Source organism: Heloderma suspectum, chromosome 3 (genome assembly GCF_057233095.1).
Source record: "Heloderma suspectum isolate Gila_16-S chromosome 3, 16-S_ref, whole genome shotgun sequence".
Classification (NCBI taxonomy): Eukaryota; Metazoa; Chordata; class Lepidosauria; order Squamata; family Helodermatidae; genus Heloderma; species Heloderma suspectum.
Window position 1 is genome coordinate 212,510,962 of NC_139460.1, and position 18,083 is coordinate 212,529,044.

The window sequence follows — 18,083 nt, forward strand, 5'->3', positions numbered from 1 at the left end:
TGTTGACCTGGGTTACCTGACATGCTGTGGATCACCATGGGTTATTTAACTCACAATGAATGGTGGTGCCTGTAGGTGCCATTTTGCACATGCAACTCCTGATCAGGGATTCTCCTGTTGTCCGAACCTGGCCATCAGGAGTTATGTGACGGTTAACCCTCGCATAACCCCTGATGGCTGGGTTTGGAAGACACAGCTCCCCGATAGGGAGTTGCATATTCAAAATGGTGGCTGGCACATGCTGTGGCTCCTTGAGGGTTAATTAACCCAAGGTGGGCTGTCATGTCATGCGAACTGGCCTATTGATGGAGATTCTTCCATGAATTTGACTGGCTCCATTTAAAGCCAGTCAATTCTCTTAATTCTCCTGGCTGCTTTTGGCCCCTGAAAACTCTAGTGAAAGGAGATGCATGATGTCATCACACTCCGAGTATACCTGTCTCCCAGCTCCACTTCATTAACTACCATTTGTGATGTGTGGGAAACCTTCGAGGACAAATAACATGGAAGAGGAAGCAGTTTTCAGTAGAAAGCCAGAGCAGGCCTCAATCTGGATTGGAGCCCTACAGCCACTTTTTCTACAAAATACAGCAGTCAGGATAAGCATGCTTTTTTAAATAGGTTGCTAACATTCGTGCAGTTTGGCCTTCGGATTGAGCACAGAGCCTCTGCAAAGAGATCCAATCCTCCTCTTGTGGTCATGTAAAAAAAAAAAAATGGTGAAGAGACTGAAAACACTAACATTTAGATGCTTTGTTCCTAATATCTTACATCTTCAAAAATGCTTTGTTTACAGAGAACGGAGACTTCCTGGCTTTGGACCTTGGAGGAACAAATTTCCGAGTTTTGCTTGTGAAGATCCGAAGCGGTAAAAGGAGAATGGTGGAAATGCACAATAAAATATATGCAATTCCGCCAGAAGTCATGCAGGGTACTGGAGAAGAAGTGAGCATTGTGGCTTTTGCTATTTATTTATTTATTTATTTATTTATTTATTTATTTATTTATTTAATTTTATTCCTATACTGCCCAATAGCCGAAGCTCTATGTATCTTTAAAATAATGAGGTATACTTGTCTCTCTTCCTTTTTTAAAGCTGTTTGATCACATTGTTTCCTGCATTTCGGACTTCTTGGATTACATGGGAATAAAAGGTGCACGACTTCCTCTGGGCTTCACGTTTTCTTTCCCGTGTAAACAGACAAGCTTAGATGCTGTAAGTTGTTGTTTCTACAATGGGGGTTGGACTCCATGGTCTTGTAGGCCCCTTCCAACCCTACTATTCTATGATTCAGTGTAACTCTTCTGTTTTGAGGGTGGCGTTTCAGCTGCACTTTATGAACTGAGAAGCGGTATGCAAACAAAGAAAGAAGCCTAATCACTCAGGGACTGAAAGATTTTTGCTTGCCCCATCATGATGTTTGTTTAGCACCAGGGGGAGCTCTGTTTTCAGATTCAATCTCTTGCTGGGTAGAAAAGCTTTGTGCCTTTGCCCATGCACCTTTTGTTGACTTGGTCATCGTGGGCATGTATACTGTCAGGCCATTGGTCTATCCAGCTCACCATGTCTGCATATACATCAAGGGTGCGCAGTCTTTTTGGCCCTGAGGGCTGCATGTGATGATGGTTCAGGTGTCAGAGGCTGCACACTTGTGCCCGTGTGTGCACATATGTACATCCACACACACTAGCGATCTTGTTAAAGATTGCTGTCTCTTTGCTGCCAGGAGGAAAGGGTGGGATCAATGAAAGCTCTCCATCCCCCAGAGATCCTGATGCAGAATGCTCTTTTCCTTTCTGGATTCACTGGAAGAAATTGTACAGTCTGTGGTGGGGTGAAGTGGGCTGGGGAATACAGCAGTGGGGGGGCAGTGTCAGGGCATCTGGCAGGGGGACAGTATTGTGCACCCCTGGTCAACACTGACTGGCAGCACCTCTGCGGGATTTCAGACAGGAGTCTTCCCCAGACCTACCTGGAGATGCTGGGGATGGAACCTGGGACCTTCTGCATGCAAAGCAGGTGCTCCACTCTCCCACTCTTGTGTTGGATATGCAGCCATAATGGCCAGCAATACAGCGCACACCCACTCCCTGGCAGATCCTAGAGCAGACGTAGAGCGTACCTCAAAAGCGATGCTGAAATTGAGGCCTGAACTAGATAGTATGGGGGGAACGGCTGGCTGCCACCAACTTGTGTTGCTGACACACATTTCCCTGGTAGCAAACATGTACCCATGTCATTGCACTCAAGAGCTGACCTATCCTTGTGTCAAGTGCCAAGATTTTGGTCTCTTTTGTAGTCACACATTGAAGACGATTTTATGGTCAGTAGTTTTTATTATGCAGGCCACAGCCAGATCAACAGTATTGCAAGGTTACAATTGGAATCCACAAACAGCAACACAAAGCTAAGTTCTCCAGCCTACTTTGCACAACTACAGGCAGCTATCTTTGGTTAATGCACTATGGTAGAAAGTTGCAACAAGACTGCCACCAGCTGCCTCTTTGCAACCTGAGTGGCTTTCTAAGCCCCACCCTCAGGGTGGATCTTCCTAGAGGGACCTCTCCCAGGCTGCCAGCCTTTTAGAACACCTCATGACCCCGAGTTGCTCCTCTCTCCTGCTCCGACAGCTAATTCTTGGATCCCTTACTTCTAACCCTTCCTCCTCGTTAAGATCTTGCATTCCCACGGGTGGAGAGGGCCATCCAACTGATTCACCTGCATCTGGACACACTCTTCTCTGTTACTGTTATTCTCACTGCTCTCCTGCGACCTTGGCAGCTGTGACCCCCTTCCCCCTCCTCCCTGTCGGACTCCGAATCTGTTCCCACATCTCCCTTGGGTGCTTCTGCAGAGATGCTGGTTCCAATCCCTACACCCTGCTGCACTTTGTGAGCTCGCATTTGTGGTGGCCGAGAAACCCTGAGAATGATGACACACCTTCTGTCAATCAACTTTACCAGGGAAGTTCGGGTCAGTGGCAGCTTCCCATCTCCACTAACCTCTAGTAAGGCCTCAGGCACAGCAGCTATGTAGAACCTTCTTGGGAGAAACGTTTAATGGCTCGTAGATGCTCCAGTGGTGACTATTTCTGGTTTGTTTTAATATCACAATGAACAGAGTCAGAAGCTGAGTTTCTTTTTCCTTTTTAGGGCATTCTTGTGAATTGGACCAAGGGCTTTAAGGCCAGTGACTGCGAAGGAGAGGATGTTGTTAGTTTGCTACGGGAAGGAATTAAAAGAAGAGAGGTGAGCTGTTTTTTTGTGTATATGTAGAGTAAAATTAGCTGATGCTGTTGATCATTTTAAAATTATTGTATATTGGTCGTGAGTGACTGATACATTTTCACATTGACCTCCTCTTAAGCATTGCTTAAAAGAAGGCACTCCCCACAACTGGGAGTGGGAGCGGTGCACCAAGAGCTTCCCTGGCCAAGGCTTCAGTGCGCATGGGCTTTCCCCAGCTGGGGATAGCGCATGCATACCAAAACCAGGAGTGAAGGAGGCTACTTTGTTCTGCCCGGGTTTTCCCCAGCTAGGGAGAACCTGGGCAGAACACAGCCAAACTAGCTCAGTCCCTTCACGCTTCTGTTGGAAGGAAGCAGAGGAGCAAAGGGGGCAGAGCCAGCTCTGCTCCTCCCCACATAGTCCCCAGCTGGGGAATGGATGAGGCAGGAGAAGGCAAGGCACCAGGTGCAGGAATGCCCCCCCATCCAGCCCCCCTGGCCAGGGCAGGGTTGTCTACCTCACGGGCCTCCCCCGGCCAGGGAAAGCCCACATGCAAGGAAGCCAGGTCCCCGGCTGAAGTGCCTGCTGGAGGAGCTCCAGATGGTCCTTTGGCCAGGGACCAAGTCTGGCTTCAGGGGCTGTGGCCCCGCTCACTGATATCCTTTGGCCCATGGAGGGTTGGATGGGTGGGGTCATCCAGCTCTTCACCCAAAGTAAGTTCCCCACCTCTCTTTTAGACTACAACTCCCATTAGCCCCAGTCAGCATGGCCAGTGGTACCCTTCATCTCACTGATGTTCCCATTTTTCCAGTAACACAAAGCTTAGCGCTAGCCCCACATCTGCCTCGTCTACTAAAACCTTCCAAGCAACTTAATAACAGCGCATCAAATGTCAGCATGGGCAGGGATCTGGAGGTGACCAGGTTGGCTGCCGCTGCCCTAGTGTGAGTGGAAGACACTTGTGTCCATGCAAGCCAAGGGAGCAATTTCTACTGATTCAGAGATTTCTCTTTGCTGCATCCCCGCACCATTTCCAAGGTTCCCTATGTTCTGCAAGTGGACTTTTAGTCACAGGTTTTAGGATCCAACCTATTATTCACGAATCATGTTGCAGACTCATCTTTAGCCAAGCTTAAATTAAAATGGGAACAAGACATTGGCTTCATTAACTGTAACTGACAATATAGTACACAGCCCAGGTCATCTCGTTTTGTGACTTCAGACATGAAGAAAGGTTTTCTGAAGGTCATGTATGACCCTGGAATGACTAAGCACAATTTATAATGTCAGTCTTTGGTGCTGCCTAGACAAAGTCATTGTTTGCAGATCTTCTGCCCTGTGGGAGGCTCTTGTAAAATTAGACCTGTGTGAGTCAGCATATTAAAATGATACAAGAGGTTACAGGATATAACCTGATGATAGAACATTTGATACTCTTTTATTAAATTGCTTGGAAAGTTTTAGTAGATGAGGAAGATGTGGAGCCAGTGCTAAGCTTTCTGTTACTGGCAAAAATGGGAACATCAGTGAGATGAAAGGTACCAGAGGTTCCAACTAAAATAAATATTATGTGGAAACTATGGAGTGTGTTAGAGCAGATGAAACAGACAAATCTGATTAGAGTTACATGCAGGAGGTGGACATGTAACAAGTTTGAATTTGTCTGGTCCCTACTTGTGAATTTTTGGAACAGACAAAAGAGCTCTTAGGAACTATTCTGTAATTTATTTGCACCTTGTAAGTATTAGCCAGTTGGAAGTTACAGCATGATTATATGCGTAGCCCTCCTCTTCTCATTATTATTTGATGTAGCTGTTGTGATATCTTAAGTATAGCACAGGGGTGGGGAACTTTTTTCAGCCCAGGGGCCAAATTCAATGTCAGAGAAGCTTTCGGGGGCTGCAGTCCAGTGGTGGGCACGGCAAAAGGGGTAGGACCAAAGATACCAACGTATCTTAGCTGAAAACTCTTACTGCCAGAAACTAAGCTTTAGGAGAAACATTCCAACCTTTTGGAGGGTTGTGTGTGTGTGTGTGTGTGTGTGTAAACTGCACAAAAACTGGGAAACCACCTAATGATTGGGGGGTGGAGACGTGGGGGCCGGGGAAAGCGGGCATGGCCATCTGGGGAACCCTGGAGCACTGGATTTGGGCCCCAGAAGGGCCATATTTAGCCCCTGGGCCTGAGGCTTCCCACTCCTGCTAAACAAGTTAAGCATAGATAATTGTCTTTAAAGAGCAATTTAAAATAAAGGAAGCAAAGGCTATCTTTATTTTTGTTTTTGCTGTTCCATTAAATGAGCAACAAAGATGTTGCACTGATAGTGCAGTCTGGATAGAGCAAAGATTAAGATGTAATTAGATGATAATTAGAACGGAGATACATGATGCACTTGATTGATATAGCCAATGAAGAAATTAACATTTCCTTAAACTTAACAGTAAATCAGAACATGAGCAAACAAGTTACATTGCCACTATTCACAACAGAACTGTGTTTCCTTGCTTAATTATTAGGATATTTGTAAATGACAAATGTGGGCTTCTTTCCCTGAACTGTAAGTGATAATGAACACTGCTTTGGCATGTTTCAGTAAAAGCAAGTGTGGTTCTGTTATTTCTTTGAAGGAATTTGACCTGGATGTTGTGGCAGTGGTGAATGATACAGTGGGTACTATGATGACTTGTGCCTATGAAGATCCAAATTGTGAAATTGGACTCATTGTGGGTATGTGTGAGGCTTCTATAATTTGGTTTGGGGAAGGGTGCAAGATTATTTTAAACACCCATACAAAAGATTACATTAGATAGAGCCAGTGTGATGTAGTAGTTAGAGTGTTGGACTGGGACTGGGGAGAACCAGGTTCAGTCCCCACTCAGCCATGAAGCTCACTGGGTGACTTTAAGCCAGTCACCGACTCTCAGCCTAACCGACCTCACAGGGTCGCTGTGAGTATAAAATGTGGGGAGGAGGACCAAGTATGCCATCTTGGGCTCTGTAGAGGAAAAAGCAGGATATAAAGGTAACAAACGAACACGTTATTTCAGAGTGATTTCACCTGATCCTATTTTTAATACGTATTTTTTACTTTGTATTCCAGATATAATAAATAATTCCAGCATTTGCCTGTTGTTCTGTTGCAACATTAGTCTATTCAAAACTTAGTGTTGTCTTTCTTACAAATTACACCATTTCAAGATCATGTCGAAGAGTATCAGAAAGCCAATCTAACTTTTTCAATTCTCAAATTCCACGGCATGAGCCAAAGTCTTTCCAGAAGCAGTTACAAGGTGGTTGCAGTCTCCTGGCTGAGTAGTTAGGTATATTGGGCAGGGGGCTGTGACATCTGAAGAATTCTAATTTTAACTCTTATTAATGCAAGAGAGTGATCTGAGGCAAGTCTAACTGAAAACCATTAGCATTCTGGTGAGAATAATTGTTCAGCCTAACCTATCTAACAAGGTTATTCTGAGGAGAAAAAAAACAAGGTTTGAGCTGAGGGGGGTATTTTTTTGCAAACCCCTCCTCACATCACAAAAAAGAGTATACTTTCAACACTACTGGAAGCCCCTACTTTGGCAAATTTTGCTGATTGTTTTGAAAGAGGGCAAAAGTCTTTGCCTACTCAGGCAGCATTGCCCTCCCTCTGAGTTGGCTTCACTGGCTCTAAGCGACATCAACACATAGCCCAACCTGACTGGCTGCATGGCAATGTAATGTCAGCCTGTCCACTGTGTGATTCCAAATTGCCCCTGTGGCTGAAGGATGTACCATCCTTACTCTCTTGGCTTAATTTACCAAGAGTGACATCATAAGATAGACAAATCTGATTGACCATGTAGCATTATGACAGCACTAGGTGCAGTAATGAGAAGAAGAAAAAGGCACCAAAGTGGTGGGTAGGGGGAAACAAAAGGGTGTGTGTGTACTTTTTCATAATTTAGGTTTGGGGGAGGGGAAAAGACGTTGATGCCCTTAAAATCACTTTCAGCCTAAAATTTGACATGCAAGAATATTCAGCAGAGCCCTAGATAAAACTCCATATACGTAACCCTTAACTGCATGCAGAAAGGTTGCATTTGTGATGAAGAAATACGTAAATGGGATTTAAACTCAAATCCAGCTTCTGTGTAGTAAGGAAAACCTGAGGGGCGGGAAGATTATGGGGAGTACTCTAGAACTGCACAGATCAACTATCGGAGGTTTTCAAACCATTTGCCCAATACTAAAATAGTATGATCATTACAAGCCGAAATAATATAATTAAATGTGATTTAGGTATTTTATTATTTTGCTATTACATTTTTATTCTTCTCTTCATCTAAAGAGCTCAAGGCAGTATACATGCCCACCCCAGCTTAATCTCACAACAACCCTGTGAAGTAGGGTAGGCTGAGAGACCATAACTAGCTCCAGATCACTTAGTGAGCTTCATGGATGTAATAACACTATATTTGAATTTGTGTCCTGCTCTGTCCTAGGGGTTCTTGGAGGGTAACAACAAAATCTGCTCTTCGGGTATTGAATCTGATTATTTCCTTTGTTCTAGGAACTGGCAGCAACGCGTGTTACATGGAGGAAATGAAAAACATTGAGACGGTAGAAGGAGAGCAAGGAAGAATGTGTGTGAACATGGAGTGGGGTGCTTTCGGGGACAATGGATGCCTAGATGACTTCAGGACGATCTATGACAAAACTGTCGATGAATACTCATTAAACTGTGGCAAGCAAAGGTATTTCCTTCTGAAGTGTGGTGAGAGATGTCAAGTGAAAGCTTGTGGCAGAGGTGCCTGTCCATCACCCATGGGCACCACTGTGCCACAACAGAGGTTCATAAGAGTCGGCCCAAAGACACAACCTTTGGCAAGTCTCGCTCCCAGAACCCGGGTGCACAGAGGCGAGTGGAGTTATGGCATATTTCATGAGGCCCTCAGAAAGGAACCCAGGGAAGCAAAAATCCCACAAGAAATCAGGACTTCTATGCACCAGATGCAAAACCTGCCCATTGTGACTTGAAATGGGTGAGGGTTTTCCAAACTGTTTTAGAGAATTCTTAGCAAACAACACACGGCCCGTGTTTATTTTTTTAATTTTATTTCATTTCATTTCTGTACTGCCAATAGCTGAAGTTGCCATGCCACTGGAAGGAGTGCAGCCCCTGGGGGCTGGAAATTGGCCCCCAGACTGCCTGAAGTTGCCTGCACTGTTCTATGCCATCACCAGCCCTCATGTCTGTCATTTCCCTCCTCTCCTTCCCTTCCCACACTTTCAGTTCGGGGTGGGGAACAGCAGCAGAGAGGGCTTACAAAAACCAAGGACTCTCTCTAGGTTTTCAGCTATTTGCATTGCCCACAGTACCCCTAGGAATTGTAATGGTTTTCTCCCTTCCTGGAGGAATAAAAAACTCAATTTCCCTAAGTCAGCAATGCAGTCTGTGAGCATGCTCGGAAATCTTTGGTGCAGTGAGGAGCTGCTTAGAAGAAGTAGCCCTTGGCTTAACTCTGAGAACTGTGGCGGTTTTTTTTCTTCCTCCTGGCCAATGAATAAAGAGGATTTTTTTTTAAAGCTACATTCCCCAGAGTTCACATCTCCAGGAATTTCGTAAAGTTGAGCTTTAGCCTCCCTCCTACCCCTTGCAACTTGGCAAATTTGAAAAAGGGCGAGCAAGGGAGAGGAGGAGGGAAATTGGGAATGAAAAGGCTGCTGTTGAGCATTATGAGCTGAGGTGAAATTGGTGTTGATGCTGGGAGATGGCTCAAGGGGATTTCAGAACTGGGAAGGATCAAACTTCCCCATTTCCAGAATCCTTCTTCATCCCTCAGCACCAGGCCATATAGCAAGTGGCACGAGGAACTCCACAGAGATGTTTGTGTTACACCTACCGGGAGGTAGCAAACACATCAGTCATCTGCTTTTTAACCCATTTATTATGCAGGGAAGGAGGGAGAAATTTGAATGTCCCCGTCTTGAGCAGTCTCCCGGGCCTCCCTAGGGGAATTCCATTGCAAATAAGTGCCGACCTAAAGGATCATTTTAGTTTCACTGAAATTCGTTCTTAATTTTTTCCCAAGGAAAAACTTCCTTGACATCTACAAAGCCTTCCCCTGATTAAGGATCACACACTAACCCACCTCTTCTGGTTGTTCTTGTGAACATCCTTTCTTTCGTAACCACTGCTTCTGTCTGTGACTGTAGGTACGAGAAGATGATCAGCGGAATGTACTTGGGGGAAATCGTCCGCAACATTTTGATTGACTTCACAAAAAGAGGATTCCTCTTCAGAGGTCAAATTTCAGAGACACTGAAAACTAGGGGTATTTTTGAAACAAAATTCCTTTCACAGATTGAGAGGTAAGTAAACTAGATGTACTTAGAATGAGACTTTTCATTATGAAGCTGTGTTAACAATTTTTTCAGCAATCTTACTCAACAATATTTCCATTCCAAAAATGCTCTGTAAGCTACTGTGAATTCACACAACTACTGTTTGTGGTTATCTTTTGTGGTTTCTGTCCTGAGTTTCTGGAGTGTCAGTGGCCCGGTTCACATGGCACAAGGGTGGTTAATGAGCCCCGGTGGCTTGTTAATCACCCTATGCATGCCAGTCGTGTGCTGGCCTGATTTATATAATTAACCTCACTAGTCACAGCTTCTTGTATTGTCTGAACCAGGTGAGGATGGCTCGTTGGGGTGGTTAACAAACAGAACCCATGGCCTGTTGTAGAGTTGTGCGTGGTTTGTTAACCATGCCAACGAGCCACCCTCGCTGGGTTCAGACGACATAAGAAGCCACTGAGTGTGTGTGTGTGTATGTGTGTGTGTGTGTGAATTGCCATGATGCCCATGGATGCCAACCTGGTGCCCATGGATGCTGCAATTCACCATGGCTTAAGTAAGCCACAGTGGGCTGCAGTGATCATGCAAACCAGGTCAATATATAGTGCGTCTCCAATAGTGCTGTATTACTGTGCTCTGTCACTAGGTGCTGCTACAGCACTGTAGTAGCATTTACACAACTCTGTGTAGTAAACCACTGCAAAGAGATATAGATTGAGAAAAGAATGGCTTCTGGAGCAGATGATTCTTACTGCCATTAACTACTCCTTAGGAGAGGCATTTCAACATTTTAGAATGGGGAAAAAAACTCTGAGCAGAAGCTGGACAGCTACCAAACGATTAGTGGTTGGGAGAAAGGGGGTGGGGCCAGGGGAAGGGGTGTGGCCATCTGGGAAACCTTGGAGGGCCAGATTGTGACCCCAAATTGCCTGCATTTGGCCCATGGGCCTGTGGTTCGACAGCCCTGCTATATACTAATAGCAGATTAATTATCCGAGTGTGGATCCTTATGTAGCCAAGTCGGCACCATCCACACACCATCCCCAGTGCAGGAGCACAAAACATCTTGAGGAGCCCCCCCCCCCCCCCCCCCGGCCAGTTGAGAACTGAATAGGCTCAGTGGGCACAGAATTACAGGGAGGGGAATGGAATAGAGTATCTTGGAAGCGGGTATGGCTGGCTGGAACCCTGAACAGGAACACTCCACACTACAGCATTTTGTTGGAGGTCCCACATGTATTTCTGATCGTTGATGATATTTTAATCTGCTTCATGAGAAAACACTTAGCCAGGCGCTCAAAATGAAATGTGAAGTCTTCCCCCGAGCTGCTTTTAAATAACAAATTTAAAACATTGGGAACCTGACCAAGAATCTCTTGCATCGTGTGAAGTTTGGCCCCGTGGCTTCTTTTGGAAACTAGTTCAAACATGTGGTTCACCCCCCCCCCCTTTCCTTCTCTCTCCGCAGTGATAGGTTAGCACTGCTTCAGGTCCGTACGATCCTCCAGCAGCTTGGTCTGAACAGCACCTGCGACGACAGTATCATTGTCAAGACGGTGTGCGGAGCCGTGTCGAGAAGGGCGGCTCAGGTGTGTGGAGCCGGAATGGCTGCTGTTGTAGATAAAATAAGGGAGAACCGAGGACTGGATCATCTCGATGTCACTGTGGGTGTGGATGGTACCCTGTACAAGCTTCATCCACAGTAAGTATTGAATATTTTGTGGTGTCCTGTTCGTATTCTGTGAAGCACTGGATTTCAAGTGGCTTAAAGCTTTCTAAAAAGTAATAGGGTTCCGCCCCACCTTGCCATCATCCATGGCTTGTGGGAGTTGGGAATGGTGTGTGATCGAATAGCCTTAGGGGTCCGGCATGGCCCCCTGCCCTCCCTGTGGGTGCCAGGAACTGTGTTGGAGAGAGGTGGGGAGAGGAAGCAAAGGCAGTGTGGTGCAAGTGAACAGGGCATCTCCTCCTCCTCCTTTGCTGTGTGGCATCTGGTCTCAGCCCAGCAGTAGTGCTGGGTTCCTAGTCAATGAGATATTGTGGTTAGATGGGCAGACAGGTGTTTGCAGCTGTTACTCCCCCGTGTAATGGTTGAAGACGTGCTTTGTATGGATAGACAGAAAGAAACTGACAACAGTGAAGCATCTCCAGGTAGGGCTGGAAAAACTCCTGCCTGAAACCCTGGAGAGCCACTTCCAGTCATTATCGACAATACTGGGCTTGATGGACCAAGGGTCTGACTTGGCAGCTGCCTGTGTTGGAGAGGTATGTGAATACAAAGGAATATGATACACTGAGTGGCAACAGGACTCACAGGGCTTAGCATCTTCCCATAGGTTTCCAGTGTCTACTTGGAGCTATCCTTGCTAGTTACAGCAGACAGAACACAAGTAGCTTTCATAGCTGGCAGTACAGAATCCCTGCTTCTATACATGGGGTTGCCTTGTTGGGTTCAAGCCATCACAGGTTGGTCTTCCCACATTGCATTGTGTATGTATATTATGCACATCAGCAGCAGCAGCAGCAGCAGCATCACACTGCTTAATATAAAATTTCTAAGTGGTTATAATATAAATGTTAAAAAAATCACTATTTAAAATACACTATTAGAACAATTTTGCCTACAATAACGATAAAAGCAGTACAAAGAACAGTATGACGGAGCTGCATATGATTAATTGCAATTACTTACAAGTCAGGGAATGGCTGCAGGAACAAGTGCGTTTCCAGGAGGCATTTCAAACATGCCATATTTTCTGCCCCCCAAATCCCATGTGGTCACTTACTTCCAGGCACAAGAACATGTTAATGTGCGCTCGCCATGTGCTCCTCTGTCCCTCTTGTACTTTATGTCTGAGCAGACGTGAGTTCAGGATAGGGGATAGATGAAACCTGAGGAGTTATTAGTTCTCCTTTCAATATGAATGAATGGAACTGTCTGCATATTTTATCCACACGCTTTATAGACATGACTGTGTGTGTATGAGCGTAAGTAAGGAGGAATAGTCTACTTCTTGCCACAGCTGCTTCTGGCTTTCCGCTGTCAATCATTTAGCTGTCAATCCTTGCCGATCATTTTGTGCATGGTGGGGAACGTGTGGCCCTCCAATCAGCCCTCACCAGCATAGTCAGTGGTGAGGGATGGTGGGAGCCATAGTCCAACAACAGCTGGAGAGCTATATGTTCCCCACCCGTGGTGTACAGGATGCATGCTGAATATCTGGTTTCATTCATTGACATGGGCTGCAAGTAAGCTCTCCTCCACCACCACATCACTGGCCTGATGCAAAGCAGAACAAAATGAGCCCTCTTTAGTAATGTTGTAGCAGTGATGCGCTCTCCGGATTGGTAGAGGGATGACCCTAAACTCCCTGCTTTGTTTTTTGTAGCTTTTCGAAGATCATGCACCAAACCGTCAAGGATCTGGCCCCCAAGTGCGACGTGACATTCCTTCTTTCCGAAGATGGCAGTGGCAAAGGCGCTGCCCTCATCACTGCCGTGGGGTGCAGACTCCGCGATGCTGAGCACCACTGAACTCTGCAGCTCTGGCTTATTCTGCCTTCCAAGCACTTTCTTGTAAAGCAGCGGTTCTGCAGTCTGAACTGGCGGGGGAAGCCCAGAATTCACTGCTTTACGGAAGAGTTGGAGTTTGAAAATAAAAAATAGGATACTGAATAGAGTGTGCTGTTGCTGATAATATCTCTCACCTCTGAACCGTTGTCTGCATGTGTCTTTTTCTGCCCTATTTGGTACATTCCCTTTGTGTAGGTCATTCAAGAAAAACCACAGATCTATAATTTAAACAGATGTCAAAAATGAGTTTATTGTTTGAGGTCTACAATTACAGCCAAACGATATACATGAACAAGAGCAGGTGGTAGTCTGTGTCAAGTGTATTCTTTCCAGCTGCTACTAGACCCATGTTAAATAAATATGCCACCAACAACGCTGCATATGAGGCCAATGCTTATGCAAAGGGAACTTAACAGTTCCCTTCTGAATTTTTGGCCGAACATTATTTCACTTTTTCTCCCTCCCTCCTCACAAACAACCCTGGAGTTTTCACAGCTGTGAGGCAGCGCTGTGTGCTCAGTGTAACTTTCTGTAACCAGCTTGTCCCTTAACAACCTGAATAGTCCTGTTCGAATAGTCCTTTCATGTTCCCCAAATTATGGGGTAAATAAATAAACAAATGACCCTTCCCACTTGCCTAAAGTCACTGGCATTTCCCATTGCTTTGGTGGCTGATACCATATTTCCAAGTAAAATACGTACCTGTTTCAAAAGGCGAGTCTTTACTAGTAAAATCAAGCAAATGATTGACCGGGTGCAATCCAAATCTAGCCATGAGAAAGGTACGGCTTTATAGGCCCTTATCTTGGTTTTGCTATAATTTCATACGGCTGAGGACTTTTTTTAATGTAGGGTATTTCTGATATCCCTTGTTGCTTTGGACCCAGCTGAGAGCCACTTCTGGTGTAACATTCAGAGCTCACGGGTAAAGTTTGTGATACAATCGCGTATGTGCTTGCATGTGGAAATATGGGGTGCAATGGGTGCAATTTTCAGGTGTCCGAAAGCAGCCCTAAATTTCTCTTGGGTCCATTTCATGGATGCACTTCTTGAAAAACCGCATTGATGCAGGGCCAGTGGCAGCACTCAACATCCTTGAGCAGCTGTGCTACAATGTGGCCTTCCAGCTTGCCCAGTCCGTTGACTGTGGGCTTATAACAACAATGGCTGGGAAGCTGTCGGCTATTTTGGTTTTCCTACAATGGCCCCGGAGCACCTAACATAATGGGCATTGTGGGAGAATTAAAATGGTGGGTGACTTCACAGACACAGCTACACAGTATATCCATAGCTATGGGATTAAGTGGCTGGTGCTCACTGGCATGGGTGGGGGCCCACCCTAGGGCACTTTGATGGTGGTGGGGGCTCTAACCCGCATTGATTGCTAATCCTCACTGAATGTTTCCATGTGGTGGTACTCACACGATTGTTTAAAAAAATCCTTAAAACTTTCTGAGCCCACAGCTAAATAGTATTGGCTGGGTGGCGGTTGGGACGGTGATGTAATGCACTTTCCCTTCCATTAACATCAGCGGACCCAGCTGAGCTAAAATCACACTGGTTGCAGTGAAGCTGGATTGCACCCATGCTGTTTTGGAAATGCACATTTCCATGTGGTTTCAAAAGGGGTGTTAACTTCAGAACCAGGCTTTTAAATATACAGATACACCGTTCAACAATTACATGAACACCTAGCTTCAAGGGACAGTCCTTGCTTCAGCCCAGATTGGGGTGGGATGGGGGATAACAAGGTGCATGGAAAAGTACTGTGAGAAGGTAGCACCAAACAAATCAGTACATAAACCAATTTTCCTCAACCTGGCGCCCTCCAGAGATGTTGGACAGCAGCTCCCATTCCTAACCAGCATGGCCATTTGTCGTGCCAGCTGGGAATTATGGGAGTTGCTGTCCCAACACATCTGGTAGGCCTCAGGATGCAGAAGGCTGGCATAAACCAAGGACATCTCAGCTGTATGGCCAGATTTAGCTAGAACTGGAAAGCGAGCCAGCTAGCTGGTAAACATAGACATATGGCTAATACTGTTCACTTCCTGTTTGGAACTGCATAAATATGAAGCGAGTGAGCTGGCCTTAAGTTTGGCCAGCAGCCTACACTTAAGATAGTAGCAACATAACCTACTGCAATTATGGTTTCTTCTGTTCTCCAAACTATGATTTGGTGATGTTCATAAGATCCATCCCATTATTGGCCAAAGAAGCAGGAGGGGGATTTGCAGACTTATTTTTCTCATCTATTCCGCAAGATTTGGATTGCCCTGGCTTCTAGTAATCGTTTTCAATCTGCATTTTGGTGCACTGTGATCGAATATACTGTGGTAACCTATGAGTCACAAGCAGTAATCTCAGCTTTAAGTGTGCGTGTGTGTGTGTGTCTTCCTAGAGATCTGCATGGTTATCTGGTTTTGCAATGCTAGAAAGTCTTTACATTGCCCACTAGTAGCAATGATACTATTGCAAAGTGGATATTTGTGACAACATTAAACTTTTTTTTTGATGTGTGTTTATCGGTGTCTGGTGATTCTTTCTGGCAAAGGGACAATTGGTTCTTTGAAGGGGGAAAAAGGTGCCTATATGTTATAAAAGCAACAGAAACAAACTAGGAATATATATATATTAAAATTCATCAACACTATTCCAGATTACTTCCTGCGGAGTGTATGGAACTAGCAAGATTTAGGTTTTGCAAAACCACGTTAGGATGTCTTGCCAGATTTCAGTCATTTCTTACATGCACTTGTATCCTTAGTTTCAAATCTTCCTGTGGCTTTACGTACAAATCAGGCTTTACATATGAACATGGGCTTTGGCGGGGAGGGGGGCTGGTTCACCAGCTGTAGCATAATTTATGATCTCTTCCCAGCTATTAACCTGCTAATGTTTATGTAGCTTGTGCCTTCAATAATGAAAGAGGAAAAGGGTTGTAGCAAAGTGATAGGGCACATGCTTTGCATGCCGAAGGCCCAAGGCTCGTAAGACTCCTGTCTGAAACCCTGGAGAGGTGCTGCCAGTCAGTGTAGACAATACTGAGCCAGATGGACCAATGGCCATACTTGGTATGAATTGGCTTCCTCTGTACCAAAGGGTAATCCAAGAGGTACTTGGTGGCCAACTAACTGCTAATTGTTTTCAAAGTATAAATTCCATCTTTTGTTATTTGAGTTTGAAGCCAATTAGAGTGCAATCATGCACATGCTTAGCCAGAAAAAAGTCCTACAGCTTCCAGCATTCCCAAGCCACCATGACTGGCTGGGGGATGCTGGGAGTTGTAGGATGTTTTCTGTCTAAACATGCATAGGCTTGTGCCCTTAATGCTAGAGATGAAGATCGGGTTTGAAGTTCCACTCCCTTGCAAGAGGTGTAGGTACAATGGGCTGTGAAACTCATGCCTAAACGTAAATCTTTTGATTTGTGGTTGAACATCTTCCTGACAAAGCGCAATACATGGAGGGGAGTTTGCACTTGTAAATTGTGGGCATAGTCATTGATAGGTGCACTAAGCTATCCCAGGTCACAGTTTGCTAGTCGCTCTCCCTTATCAGGAAAGATCAAACTTTCAAGACATGACTGTATTTCTCAAATGTCTTAGCTTCCATGTTTTCTTAGACATATATGACAGGTTTGGAAGAGTGTTAGCTCAAATTTATTCAATATGGTAAAGGTCCTTTTTTTAGTGTATGTAAAAACAATCGGTTAAAGTGTATAGTTTTTAGGGAAAGGTATCATTTATATATACACTTTATGCTGTCACCTGCTTCTGCTGCTCCTGATCAGGATATCCTGAACATTTCTTTTAGCAGGTTGTTACAATGTTTTAATAAGTTAAAACAAAGATGTTTTTTTTTTGAGTTAGCAAAAGGAGGGAAAAAATAAGACATTTCCTAATTCTTGGAACTATTTTGTGCCCTTCCTGTATTTTGCTGGAAGAATGAGTTTATGTGAAAGTTATTTCCAGAAGAAGATGAAGATACTCCTTTTGTATTTCTATTTTAAAGCATATTGATTTTCATTACCAGTGATACTAATAACTGGTTATTTATAAGAAATTAATAAGTTTATATAAAGTCAAGCATTTTTCTTTATTAAGTGAATTATTCTTGCTAATAAATACTTAAAACCTGCATTTCAGTACACTGTCTTATTGCTGTGCCGACTGAGGTATAATAACGGTTTATTGCGTGAGTTTAGCATTCCATTTTTTAAAGCAGTTTTATTTCGAACAGCTCCAGGTTGGGGTGGGGTGGAGAGGGCAGTTCCTCACTGGATCTAATAGCTGGGGCTGTGCTAGAGAGATCAGTAATAATGTGAACCGTTCTAGAACACTGGCATGCCTCTCCTAAGGCTTATCTATTGGCATAAGAGCTTTCAGCTACAATATGCTGGTGTTTTCTGTGTTTTGGCCCTGCCCCTTTTTGGCTTTGGCCCAGCCCACCACTGGAATGCAGCCCCCAAGAACTTGAAAGTAAATTTGGCCCTCAGGTTGAAAAAGGTTCAGCACCCCAGCCCAAGCATAAATCATGCCATTCTGATTTTCACAAATACATTCCAAATTCTAAATGCATTCTGTGGTTCAACACTGGCACTTGCTTGGCTCAACCTCTCTCCCACTGCTCCCAAAGTATGGCAGCTAGCTATGAGGTAGCAGGTGGACTATGAAAGATGAATAGCAGCGACACTGGAATTATTAAACAGGTGAAAGAAGCAAGTGGCAAAGGGAAACAGGAAGTCCATGCAGGGGGTCATCTGTAGCTCATCAGCTGGAACCCCAAGAGATCAAAGTGCATGAGGAAGTCCATGCAAGTGGGAAGCGCTCTGGAATGGATGCACAACCAGAGCCAAAAGAAGCAGCCTAACAGGGCCAACGGCTTTTCTGAATTTTCAGGTTTTGTCTGAGACCAGAGGTTAAGTCTTCAGCACCTCAGTGCTGC

The 18,083-nt window shown here is 44.9% G+C and overlaps 1 protein-coding gene across 1 annotated transcript in view; it reads left to right on the plus strand.

Annotated features, from left to right (window-relative positions):
- HK1 (hexokinase 1) overlaps positions 1-17,276 on the plus strand; it is a 71,032-nt gene extending 53,756 nt beyond the window's left edge. Inside the window, exons 11-18 of the mRNA XM_084845452.1 lie at positions 797-945; positions 1,097-1,216; positions 3,154-3,249; positions 5,856-5,955; positions 7,778-7,961; positions 9,424-9,579; positions 11,033-11,266; positions 12,954-17,276. Coding sequence (XP_084701578.1) covers positions 797-945; positions 1,097-1,216; positions 3,154-3,249; positions 5,856-5,955; positions 7,778-7,961; positions 9,424-9,579; positions 11,033-11,266; positions 12,954-13,098 — 1,184 coding nt within the window. The 3' untranslated portion in view covers positions 13,099-17,276. The remainder of the gene's footprint in view (positions 1-796; positions 946-1,096; positions 1,217-3,153; positions 3,250-5,855; positions 5,956-7,777; positions 7,962-9,423; positions 9,580-11,032; positions 11,267-12,953) is intronic.
- The last annotated feature ends 807 nt before the right edge of the window (positions 17,277-18,083 follow it).